This window comes from Gambusia affinis, linkage group LG05 (genome assembly GCF_019740435.1).
Source record: "Gambusia affinis linkage group LG05, SWU_Gaff_1.0, whole genome shotgun sequence".
Taxonomy (NCBI): domain Eukaryota; kingdom Metazoa; phylum Chordata; class Actinopteri; order Cyprinodontiformes; family Poeciliidae; genus Gambusia; species Gambusia affinis.
Genome location: NC_057872.1, coordinates 6,133,746 through 6,147,071, shown reverse-complemented (window position 1 = coordinate 6,147,071; position 13,326 = coordinate 6,133,746). Strand labels below are relative to the sequence as shown.

General features: G+C 38.0%; 1 protein-coding gene across 1 annotated transcript in view; it reads left to right on the top strand.

Moving 5' to 3' along the window:
* Positions 1-13,326, top strand: part of bckdhb (branched chain keto acid dehydrogenase E1 subunit beta) — a 51,219-nt gene that overhangs the window by 7,394 nt on the left and 30,499 nt on the right. Inside the window, exons 4-8 of the mRNA XM_044118176.1 lie at positions 676-809; positions 4,650-4,805; positions 7,165-7,273; positions 11,185-11,282; positions 12,254-12,364. Coding sequence (XP_043974111.1) covers positions 676-809; positions 4,650-4,805; positions 7,165-7,273; positions 11,185-11,282; positions 12,254-12,364 — 608 coding nt within the window. The remainder of the gene's footprint in view (positions 1-675; positions 810-4,649; positions 4,806-7,164; positions 7,274-11,184; positions 11,283-12,253; positions 12,365-13,326) is intronic.

Here is a 13,326-nt window from a genome sequence, read left to right as displayed (position 1 = left end):
GTCCGACTCGAACCTCTAAGTTTTTTGATAACTTTTGATTTACGGCTCATTTCTCTGAAGGATTTGTGGCGCTGCGGCTGCTCGCTGACTTTTATGAGCTCAGAGGACACGTAAGGGCAGAATTTCTCTGCTCAGCAGCTCGCTTCCCAGCACAACAGAAAAAAGGCCTGGCAAATACACAAAGATGACAAAAATAACACTCGCAACCCAAATTTAGTTTCCCCACTCTTGTGGTTCTTTTTCAGATTATAGGGTGGAGAGTGGAAATATGTTTTTCTTTTTTTTTTTTCTTTCTGTTTTTTCTCCATGGGGGTTGCGTGAGTATAATGCTGGATTGGTTGAATGCAATTAAGGGAGTCTCATCAGTGTGTTACTTCATTGATGCTTTTCTTTTTTAGGGCCACATAATGTAAAGTCAAAGGAGGTGGATTGTAAAAACTAATCAGTATTAATCAATTATGTCTGACTTGGGTTACTATTTGTTCCACATGGGCCTAATTGTGGTCGTTCTTCATGAATAAATGCATCTATATACCTATTCAGTAGTCTAGACTGAAATCATACTCGATACGGCTTTAGCAAGGATGCTTTCTACAAAATATTAGCTCCTCTTCATTACTGGTTTGTCCTCATCAATGACATTTTTTCTGTTTTCTCTCTTGGTTCTGCTCCCAGGTAAGGACAGAGTCTTCAACACTCCTCTTTGTGAGCAGGGGATTGTGGGATTTGGCATCGGTGCAGCTACTGCCGGTGCCACAGCCATTGCTGAGATCCAGTTTGCCGACTACATCTTTCCAGCATTTGACCAGGTGAGACACTTTACCTGTGTGCTGGAAAGACCTACAGACAGTGTTTATGGTGCTGTTGTTCCTACTAGTAAGTCTGCACAGTGCAGGATGTGCACAGACACAGTGGCTTTTAAGAGCATTTGACTTTTTCACGTCTTGTCACGTAATAAATGTAAACTTCAGTGTGAGGATTTACTATGACAGAACAACACAGGCAACAGTTTCAGTCTCTAGATAGGCAAAGCTGGTAGAGCTGTACCCCAAATGACATTCAGCTGTAATTTCACTGAGTGTTGACTCCGCCCACCTTGTTTATTATTCAAACCCTCCGAGTTTTGAGTTGGGAGTGGCGGGTAGACACCTACTCACGGAATGCTTCAGATTTTATTCCCCAGAAATTGTGAAAACCTTGCACCATTTTCCAACTACTTAACTATTATGTGCTGTCTGTCACTGAAGACACACTGAAATATGTTAAAGGGGCAGTATTATGTGCTTTCCAGCCACATAGAATCATTATATAGAACACTCAAGTAACGATGTTACCTTTAGTTGTTATAAAAATCCTCTGTATATCTAATATGATTGACAGGAAATTTGACTTTGTAAGTTAACGCCTTGAAATTGGGACTCTTTAAGAAACTCTTGCTCATTTTGAAACTTTGCTTCCAAAATGTCTTTAGAGCAGAACCCTTTAACAACGTTTTAACCTGCTGAGTAGCTAGTATAATGAGCTCAGCAGATACAGTTTCACCAACTGTTTGCTAATTGCTTCTGGCTAGTCTGAAGGAGCTGAATGGGGGCAGTTGTGTGGGTGGGGTACTCAGCTTGAAGACCGCAGCTCCGAAGATCTTCGTCCTCGAAGGCGGGGCTAGGTCGACCCAGGCGTTTTGCACAGCTGAATGGTTGCCATGGGAGATAAAATTATTTCTCAATCGCGCATTTAAAAAAATCAAAGCAACACTTCAGCGTGTTTTTGATGAGGGAATAACTTTATAATATAAGGTAAAGCTCAAAAGGGTTAATTTTACATATTACTGCCCCTTTAAAGTCAATTTAACTCCAGGTATGTTCTGGAAAGTTGGATTTATTTCCTGAATATTGTGCTGTGTGAATTAACATCTCGCATACGTTTGTTCTACAGAGTGTGTGAGGTTATAATGTGTTCTATAACACCTCTCTCTGTGTCTGCACAAAACTGGTACCACCACCAGCCAATCTGAGACATTACTAAACAAAACAATAGAATTTAGGAAAACACAAGAAAACTTGTTGGATATCGAAATCGACCCAAATTTTCATGTCACTGCATCCCTAATTGGACATGAAATAGATTCTGGTCCGACTTCAGCATTTGTATGTCCAGAGCAGCATTGCACCATATGAGAAGTCCAATCCAAGTAAAGGCAGAACTACAAGCAATCACCCATAATGGTGTCCGTTTTCATTTGCTCAATTTCCTAAATTTGAGGGTTACTTACTTTACATTTCAGGTTGTAATCTATGTTTGAACTAATATTTATGTTGTCTTGTACTGCAGTAAGTAGCACAAAAAATATAATTTATAAAACCAGTATTTTATGTACATGACCTCCTGTTTTTCTCATGAAGATTAATATGACATTGATGGTTAGCGCATGATGAGAGTAGGTTTTACCTCGCACGCACGTCATTCTGTCTAATCTTGTCCTTCACATGATGAATGTAATTCCTCTCCTTTGTCAAGGCAACATAAAGCAGAATATATGATAATGTAAGCTGTTTTACAGAGTATGTCTCCTGTTTGGTGCATCAAGATAAAACAAAACCCCCCAAAAAACCAGCAACCGACAATAAGTGGTTCTGTTTTCCTTCTGCGTTCCTACTTAAAAAGATACAGGCAACTAGACCTTAGAGATGCATGAAACTCAAAGTAGTATCCCACCTGAGTTTCAAAGAGAAAAGCTCTAGCAACTGTTTGGAGGATGCCCAGCACCAGAAACTCTAGCCATCAGCATTGGGCTCAAAGAGCTTGTAAAACGAATAAAGTGGTTTTTCAGTGCCTTTGATAGCAAGGAGAATGCCTCGGCTCATGAAATTAGATTCTCTGTCTTCTGGTGTGGTCTTTAGCCACCTCTCACATACTGAGACCTTTAAAATCTAGCAGCCAGGTATCACAGATCCCTCGATGATTACCTGAAGCTCCACGTTTAGTTTCTTCCAGATATCCACCCCTCATAGATAATCTCACAGATCATCATTGTATTGATTTGCTTTTTGTTTTTTAGTTGTTTTAAAGTTTGTCTTTTTGTCATTCCCAGAACAATACGTATATACAACTTATCATCAGCAAAACAAAATAAATTATAGGTTATACTTCATATGACGGGGTGTGCATAACACTGACATTACGCTGTCATAAACATGACAGAACAGATGTTATGAAGACGACAGTGTTTTCATGAATGTTTGACTGTTGTCATAAAGTATCATTTGGTCGATAATGACACTTTTAATGCAAGGTTGCACTGAAAGTTGCACTAAAAGTGTCAGCTTTGCATTGTTTGGCAAATAATAACAGCTTGTATTAAAATTACTTTACAATGGTCAACTTTGCATTAAAAGTGTCATTAATTACCGAATGACATTTCATGACAAAAGTTATAAGCATTCATGAAGATTCCTTCATGTTCATGACAGGTGTTAAGTCATGTTTATGACAGTGTGATGTCAGCCTTAAGCACATCCCTTCAAATAAAGTTTTACCAAATTGGTACTCTAGACATTTTACAGTTGTCTAATAAGCTGAAAAGGTCCCAACACTGAACTTTGCGGGACTCCACACTTTCTTCTTTGAGCTCTTGAACATATGATCTGTCAATCTGAACGATTGCCACGATTATATCCAAATTTGCAACTTGGTGCCAGTCGGAATTGAACCAATCAATCCATCAATCTAAGTTGCATACAGACATAGACAAAATGCTTTAGAGATGAAAAAAATTTGAATGGAAAGTAAATAAAAAAGCAATTACTATTAAAAAAAAAATAAGAGAGAAATTAATTGATTGTAGAGGATCTTTGCAATGTCCTTAAATTATTTAACATGGTACTTGCCGGAATATATAACTTAGAAAGCAATACATAGCACAAATTGCTAAAATATTAATAAAATCACAAACCATACAAGATAATGAAGAAACCTCAACTAAAAGCCGGGTTAAATAAATGCACCTTTAACTTGCATTCAGGTCTGGAGAAGATTTTCAGCCACGCTCTCAACATGTCGCTTCATTTTTATACCATCTTCCTTTTCTACTAATAGGACTTTTTTTCTGCTACTCTTTGCTGTTATTTTGTAAATTCTCTTTGTAATACTTGTACATCCTACTTGATAGACATACTTGCAGATCTCTCTACACTTCAGAGCCTAACTAACTAAAGTTTAGGAAAGTCGAGCATTGCGTTTGAGCTGTAAGAAACCTCAGCGTTTTTGGCATTGAACCTCGCCCAAAATGAACTTCTTGGATTCTATATATTTTGGTGAAGCTTACATAAAATTCCTTTGGTTTTCTTGCTGTCACACTTCCCAGCCTGTGTGACGGCTCTGCATATGTGCAAACACTTCACCTCACGGCAGTCAGGTTAAATGCGGAGTCCAAGTAGAAACACGAGACCATCCACAGAAAGAGTCGGCTTGTCCTAAAGTTGTAGGCATTAATATCACACACATCCTGGGTATTGATTTAGAGAACGGTGAAAATTCTGGCAATGTGTGAATGACAAAAAGGAACTTAATTTACAGGTTGCCCTGTCAGGTCACATTGCTGAAGTTTAACAGTCACTGTGAATTGACATGAACTTGATTTATTGTCTTTGCAGATTGTGAATGAAGCTGCTAAGTACCGCTACCGTTCGGGGAACCTGTTTGACTGCGGGAACCTCACCATCCGGGCCCCATGGGGCTGTGTCGGCCACGGATCCTTATACCACTCACAAAGCCCCGAAGCCTTTTTTGCCCACTGCCCTGGTATTAAAGTGAGTCCTGCACATTTTAAAAGTGAAATGAAAGCTGAAAATATTCATTATATATGTGTATATATATATATATATATATATGTATATATACTCAATATATTTGTGAATTAGATGGAGTCCTCTTTAAACAATCTGGGGTTGAAATGGGTGCATTGGAACAGGAAAGAGCTTGTCTAAGTTTTGTTAACTTTTCCCAGAAAGGAGATGATGAAGCAGGTTTAGATCACAATTGCATCACCCTTAATGAAAATAAGCCAAAGTTATTTCTAAGTTTGATTAGAGCTCCTCAATTTGTTGAATCACAGTGGTCCTCACAAGTTCAATGTGTACGAAATCACAATTGAAAATACTGCTTTGATGCAATAATGGTTTGAAAGATGTATTTCATGTGCTATGCAATTTGACTTGGCGTATTAACCAAAACTTTTTTCCAGTTGAGTAGAGTTTCTCTGCCGTTGATAAAGCTGCTAATGATGTAGATTTTAGTGACTGAGATGTAGCGGGAGAACAAATCTTTTTTTTGTTTTTCTTTTTCCATTGTCGTGAAACAGGAGGGAGGAAAACATGGCTTAATCTCAGTTGTTACTGAACTGAAATACATATCAAGAAAAGTAATCTTTCTATTTTACCAAACATGTTCCTTCTACCTAAAAGGAATATCAGCATTTTGTTGTAACCGGGTTGCATTTTGAATGTGTGAATGCTGACTTGAATGTGATAAATTATGTGGATAAAGGTAAAGATTAGGGTAATGGCAACCTCATCACCCAAGGTAAATAAGTCATATTTTTGTGCTGCAACATTGATATAGAATTTTCCATTGGACACTGAGGAGAGAAGAAATATATATTTTGTCATTAAAATGCAAGAAAAATCGGATTTATTTCATTTCAAAACTGGTATTTGAGGTTTATTTTCAGAGTTATTCTCTAAATAACAAATTTTAAATTAATATTTGCAAAAGGTATAAATAATTTTGCCCTTAGATGTCATTACAGTCCAATATGTCATGGTTTTATGCTTTCACATGCAGTCGTGGTGAGAAAATTTTGGTGACATCCTGAAATTTAAAAGAACTACTCAAATGACTTGCCTTAATCTAGAAATCCCACTTTCCTGTCTCAACTTATTAGAAGGATTTGAACTGAACAAGGGCTGATGGTAGAGATCACAATGATTTTCATTCAGTTTCAACTGAGGAAGATTGGCAAAGAGAATGGATTATACAATTTAGCTGTTAACTGAGCTCAACAGACATGCTGTTTCTCTACAAAAAGGTCACACAGCCTGAATGCTAATCCTTGTGCACACCGTCATTACCGCTTCCTCCATTTGACACAAAGCCTCTCAAGAATAAATTAGTTTTCCCCTCCGTTTTCATTACAGGGCTCCTTATCTGAACCCAACCTCTTAATTGTTGTAGAGAAGAAAGACGGTGATAGACGTGTAATTTCAGGAAAAGGCGACTCATTATATGGGAGTTTATGTATGTTTTAACGACACTATGGTTAAAGAGAGAGTTGGTCAAATTAGCTATTATACACAGGTTCTCCCAAAAAACCCAATTCAAAATCTCCTTAAAGCTTAAACATTGGAAACCCACACCGAGACTGCAGTTTCACATCAGTTTATGATCTATGTTTGCCAGCTGCGCTAATGATGCTAATTGCTAATATCAGAAGCGGATGACAGTTTGTGGTGTGAAACTGAATAATATTGTTCTTCTCAAGGATAATATTATTACAAATATATAACATTTGTAAAATCTTCATGAGCTATGCAATAGCAACATGTTTCTCTCACCCAGTGTGACGTTGCCTCTGGTCCCAGTGTAACATATTACTGATTACAGAAAGTCCTCAGTATAGCTATGGTGAAAGTTTCACTCTCTAAGACCTGAGAGTTAATTTAAGTTTTTTTTCCTTTTAAATAAGTTGAACATAACTGTCAATTAGTTTGAATGGATGTTGTATAAAACTCCACAACTACATTTCCAGGTGTGCAAAAAATGGTTAAACCTACAAAGTTTTTTACTCTTTGTAGATTTTCAGCAACAAAGAGAAAAAAAACTCTCCAACTTTGATCTGTTTTTGAACAAATAATGTAGTTTGACATAAAAAAAAAATTAATAATAATTATGGTCAAAACGCTAAAAGTTTCAAGTTATGCAAAAAGCAGAAAAAAAATTTTTGTTGCTGTTGAGAGTTTTGAAAGAAATCGGTATCAGGAGATCAGGAGGTCAAAGCTCTGAACGCTTCTCCAGCAATTGTACATTAGGGGAGGTTTAAAATAAGTAAATAAACCAAAAATAAAAAAGGAATCATTTAGGATTTAAGTTGATTTGTGGTGTGTTCCTCAGGTTGTAATACCTCGCAGTCCACTTCAGGCCAAAGGGCTGCTGCTTTCATGCATTGCTGACAACAACCCATGTTTATTCTTTGAGCCCAAGATTCTGTACAGAGCAGCAGGTAAGCCTGTTTAAATGTCATTTAAAGGAAATGCATTTTAATTGCTCTTTTCTCACTTTCCGTTAATGGTAGCTAAGATCCTATCACAACAGAATAACAGAAACTTCCACTGCTTTGACATCTTGTTTTTTTTTTTCAATAACTTCTCATTCTCTTTTTGTTTGTTGGGATCTCTAGGCATGTAAAAAAGCTCTCTCCGAGTCGCATATTGCAATAATAAACCCTTGTTTGTTTTTAGCGGATGGAAAAACTGCTGCCATAGTAACATAATAATTGCCTGATATGCATAAATTAGGGGAGCAAAATGAGCTTCATTATTGTAATTAAAGTCCCTCTTTGAAAATCGTTATGTAAGATTGTGGAGTAAATATGCAAAGCACATCTGGTTGTTTGGGACAACGATGTTGTGATGGTTAGTAAAAAATATAAAGAAATAAAAAAAGGAGAGAAATTAAAAAGAAAGATTTTGAAAATGGGTTTCAAACGAATAGAAACCACAACAAATTTATAGATTTATTTGGGCACATTTTTGCGTTTATTTTTCAAACCATGAAGACTGACAAGAACCCGGGCAGGCATGCAGGCGGATGGGGTTACGTTACTGTATGCCTTTTCTTCTGCTTGATGTTCAGCCCGAAAGGCGCTGACCAATTATAGCTGGTCACACTCGTCCTCGTCGTTAGGATGTTTGTGTTTAGGCAGACGGAAACAACAAAACGACAAAACAGAACTGAAAATGTGTTGCCATTTCCTACAGTTTGCTTGTGGGATGATTAGAACGGAGGCAGATAATTATTATTGTACATGATGACAGGAGAGGGGACATATGAAGGTAATTTGTATGGAGGTGACAATGTCATACTCAGACGATTTAGCAGGCAGGAAATGTTTTCCCTCATTCCACTGGTGTATAGTTCAGGCTGCTGTGTGACAGAACATCAAGATCCATACACAGTTCTTACAGTTCTCATTATTGATGCCCTTAATATTTTTGCAAGTGTGGATTTATCTTTGAATTTTGACAGTGTTGTGGGATTTAGTAGAGCGCCGGTACGCAGCCTCGCCTTACCGACTGATGCGGGTAACCAGGGCAGCCGAGAGCAGGTGTCTGAGTTATTGACGGTGCCTTTATTTGCATCATTTGTCATTTGAGTGCAATATCCGTTTTGGGAGTTGCAACGTAGTACAGCAAGAATAATGTGTGTCTTTTCCACGCACTGCTGCAAGTTTTATTGCATTTCTGTACATTTGTGACAAGATACCGGTCAAACAAGCTTCATGTTCTGGAATCAGTGATTTCCAGACCTGAAATATTTGCATTGTGATATCAAGAAACATGTTAAATAGTGGCTCAATATTTTTTGTGAATAGCCACGTAAACTTTAGTTGAATCAGGTAAGATGTTTAGGAAGACATTTAGAGTTTCAATGCAATTATTAGTCGGTTATTACTCCCAGCCATACACAGACAGTAATATTCTGAAATTAAATATTGCTGTTACATTTTTTTAACTGCAGAAAACGTATCAAACTTCTTTGAATAGAGCTTGTGGACTTCAAACTAAAACAACAACTGACCTTATTCATACTGAGTCCAGTAACTACAGCTAAATCCTTCGTAGAGATCTACAGCATCTCTGTCTGCCACAGCTTATAGATATTGTGACGTTTTTGAAGAAATTTAAAAGGAGCCTGCCAATGTGTGTGTATTGTTCAGATTCATACACACACTCATGGTGATTAAGGTTCCCAAGTTTAAGTGTCAAAAACTTAAAACTTCAGATAGTTTGAGTCTGTATTTGTTGCATGTCATGAAAATGTCCAGGATTAGCTAAAATGCTGTCAGTAGCATATAAGCGATCTTTAGATTGAATTACTCCATTTGGTATACATAAAACAACAGCGAATAAGCTAAATTTAGCTAAAATGCTAACATTAGCTACAACGCTATCAGTAGCATGTGGGCTGGCACAAGCAGATTGATTTACTCCATTCAGTATAAATTTTGCATTTATGTCAATATTAGCTAATTTGATCTTAAATGGAGTCATTAACATGAGGGCGATCACTAGCAATATTAACCTTCAGTAACTTAAATGGTGTATAATGTAAAATTAGTTGAAGTTTAGGAAATCTTTGATGTATAATAATAATTTATTTATTGATTTGTCTCACCCTCTGCTCTTCTGCTCTTCTGTGTTAAAAATTCCAATGCATTTCCTAATTAGTGTTGTTTTGTAGGAGTTGAGGGGAAGACATAACATTGCACCTCTGGTCAAAATGTGTAATAGACATTTTCACATTTTTCCTATAAAATATTTACTTTAGTTTAATATAGACTGCATATGGAATGGCAATGTTGTTTCTCCTTTAGTCCTGAGGACTCTGGATGTAGAAGAAAACCTTGTGTGTTCATCATAAGCGGTCTGTCACACTTATGCGCTTCTGAGGTCCCCAGAATGAGGTTGTAAGTTATCATTAAGATAATAGAGTTATTACATTTAGTAATCCAGCCGGAAACATCCCAAGATGCATTAGAAAATAGAAGCCTCCCCCCGGCCCCCTCCCGCCACATTTGATATATATACATACATTTCACTGTATTAGGGTTTTTTTTGTTGTTTTTCTTTTTCACTTTCATTTATGAGCTTTTTATGTGTGTCAGACTGGCTTCATATTTTCTCTGTTTTTCAAAGCAAATGCCAAACCAGATGTTTTTCTCTGGTTTTCTTAAACAGTGAACTTCCTTCTATAGACCAACAGTGTCAAACTCGTATTTTATTTCAGGCCACATCAAGAGCCACAAAGGGCCACTTGTGGCAGAATGTATTAATTAAACTATTAAAACATTAGAGCTCTCTCTGCGTTCAGTTTGCACTTCTTAAGATTAAATAATAGTTAGCATCTTTTCACATTGATATAATTTGGCCCTACACAGATAAAATCTGATTTTGACTATAGTAAAACTATATTTAAACACAGAACTATTTTGAAATTCGATTTTTGTGGCCCTCACTGTGTTATATTTTAACACAGCAGGTCTTTGGGATTACCTATTTCTTTTCTGTCACACCACTTAGCAAGTGGTTTCAAAGCGTAATGTAGCAAAGTCTCCACAAAGGTCTCATATCCATTGCCTCTGTAGAGTATAATTAGTTTATTTGGCTCTTTGATTCAAATCATTAAAAATCCGCCAAACACAGATTTTCTTTTTATCGCCAAGCTTTGGGGCCAAGATGATGATGTCAATGTGCTTAATTTTAAGATTCATTAAAAATGGGATTTTTAACAGCGAACATTTAGGAAAGACATTTGTTCCCCCTTTTCTTTAAGGTCTCCAAAAAGTTTAGTTTGATTTAAACCATCCACTCACATGCACTCTGTGTTGGGTTTAGATCAAAGACAGACTGACCATGAGGCTTTCCCGTTTGGACTGTTACTTTGTTTTTCTGCGGCTCTCCTTTTCTTTACCTCATCCCATTAATGTGTTGTGGGGGGAGTGGGGAGATTAATCATTTCTAGGCCCGAAGCTGCAAGCACATCTGATTGGATCATGTATTCGATCGTGCTCATAAAAGCTCCCAGTCGTCTCTGGGAGAAGAGATTCTTGGAAGAAAATAAGAAAAAAAAAATCTTGATGCATTTGAAACCATCCACACAAAATGCTGACGAGGAAGACTGTTTTTATTTATTTTATTTTTTTATTGTGTTTGATGGTTTTATATTTCACCACTTTGTCAACCGGTCTATTATTTAGGGTTACTGCTGGTTTGGGGTTCAAAGTATTTTGCATAAAAATCACAGGGTTACATAGTGGAATGATGAATGGGTGCTTTGAGCCACAGAAATATTGTCTCCTGCATGTGAGCTTGCATATAAAGTTTGAGTGTGTGTTTGTGTGTGTCTCCCCAGTGGAGCAGGTTCCAGTCGATTCCTACACCATCCCTCTCTCGCAAGCTGAGGTCCTACAGGAAGGAAGTGATCTCACGCTGGTTGCCTGGGGGACACAGGTTCGTGATGTGGCCAGCGACACCTCTCGAAGTGTGTCACCTGAACATTCTCGGTCTTGTTTTCGTGTCCCATCCCCACTAAATGACATTTAATGCTTCCAAGAGAGGCTCGCAGTGGATTAATTCTAAGTCCATCACAAATCCCCGTTGTCACAGCGAGGTTTCTCAGCCGGTGGCCTTAGGTCGGGTTCACCACGGCGTCCACAAAGCATCCAGGCTTCTCTTGGATCACGAGCTTTTAATGCTGTAGGTTTTGTCTTCTATTGTTGCCTTTCTTTTTACCAGAGAGACTTCATTTTTACAAAAGACCTGCAGCTCCCCAGGAATCATCTCCGTTTTTTTTATTACAGTTAATCCCAAATGTAATGTTCCTGCAAGTTGGCGGGAGGTCTCCATCGAAATCTGTATTTATTTTCAGGTGACGGCAGATATCAGGGTTAATATGGGGAAGCACAGGAAAGCAGGATTTAATTACTTTTTAAAACCATAAACTTAAAAAAAAAAAGAAAAAAAAAAGAAAGCTTGTTAGGATTGTTTATGCATCCTATGGGTTCTTATCTTTTTATACCATATCTCTTATATTAAGTTAAAGCTTATAACAAAACCACTTATTTTGAGTAAGCTTGTGCAGGTCTGTGTCGTGGTTCTATGATCTGAATGGATAAAAGAACTGACCCATGAATTCAAGAATTCATTGCCAGACGAGAGACCACTGCCTCCTTTTTCTGTGACATCAGCGAGGGCTGACTGCTCAGGTCTGTTTGTGCACAGTTAACAATTGGCACCAACTTTTATGCTGTAATGAGCGAAGTTTTTTTCTGACCATAAAAAAAAAAAAAAAAAGGAATCACCAGTTCAGATTTCTTAGAGGTTGTGAGGAAACTGCAGTCGGTGCACCCCTACTGTAAAGCTGTACTCTTGCATCTCGGGCCAAAGTGTAAACCACAGTTAACGTTTTCCCTTTCATTCAGATCCACGTGTTGAAGGAGGTTGCCAACATGGCTCAGGAGAAACTGGGGGTTTCCTGTGAGGTCATCGATCTGAGGACCATCCTGCCCTGGGACACTGAAACCGTTTGCAAGGTAACTGCTGCTGCACCCGCAGTCACCAGCGCAGCAGTCGTGTGAGGAAACTAGGTTTCTTTTCGACACCTTGTGTGTTTTACCTGTCATATTTAGACACATTCAAGGTATGACATAAAAATACAGCGAACAATTATGGCAACAATGGCTTGTGCATTCTGATGGTTGTTCCAACTTACCGAACCATTTAGGAAATAATTGCCATAAAAAGAGATTCTTTCCCATTTTAATGGCTATTTGTGTACTAAATCATGGCGAGCCGTACTGGAGAGTGTGATGGTTTAAAGAGCGCTTTGGAAACATTAACAGCAAGACCTTCGCTGTAGGAAATTGGTCATGAATATTCCCTCCTCTGTGCACATGGACCACTGCTTTTAAACAACCTTAGAATATATCACAATTTGTCTAACCGCATTGGATTGTTTTACAGCTGAATAACAGCATTTGATTGAATTTAGTCCGTTTCTATTTTATTATCCAAGTCCAACACCCGGCTTAGTTTTTACAGTGCAGGAGGAGGGAAGTCGCTGATGGAGACGGTCAGTAATGGTGGTCGAGGGCAGGATTGTGCCCGAATACTTAAAACTGAAAGTGATCATTGATCCACCGCTGATACTCTTCTTACAATTGGTTTCAAAGTGAATATAGCCTCTTTTTTTTTTCTTTCTTCTTTTTTTTCTATTGGAGTCCCATTAAAACAACTGCCATGAAATTGAATAGCTTGTTTATGAGCTTCGTAGGCCTAATGCCAGACTCGAAGCATATCAACGGTGCCATTCCTCCTCATTTCCTCGCACCCAAAGCCTGTTAAACATCTGCCAAACACAATGCTCAAATGCAGAAAGACGTGTCCTTCCGTTCATAAAGTCAGCACTGTTGCATTTAACTGCTCCGCTCATTCATTTGTGTTTCCCCCGTTTTTTTTTGTTCCAGTGCCCCCATTAACGGCTGTTTTGCCTAGT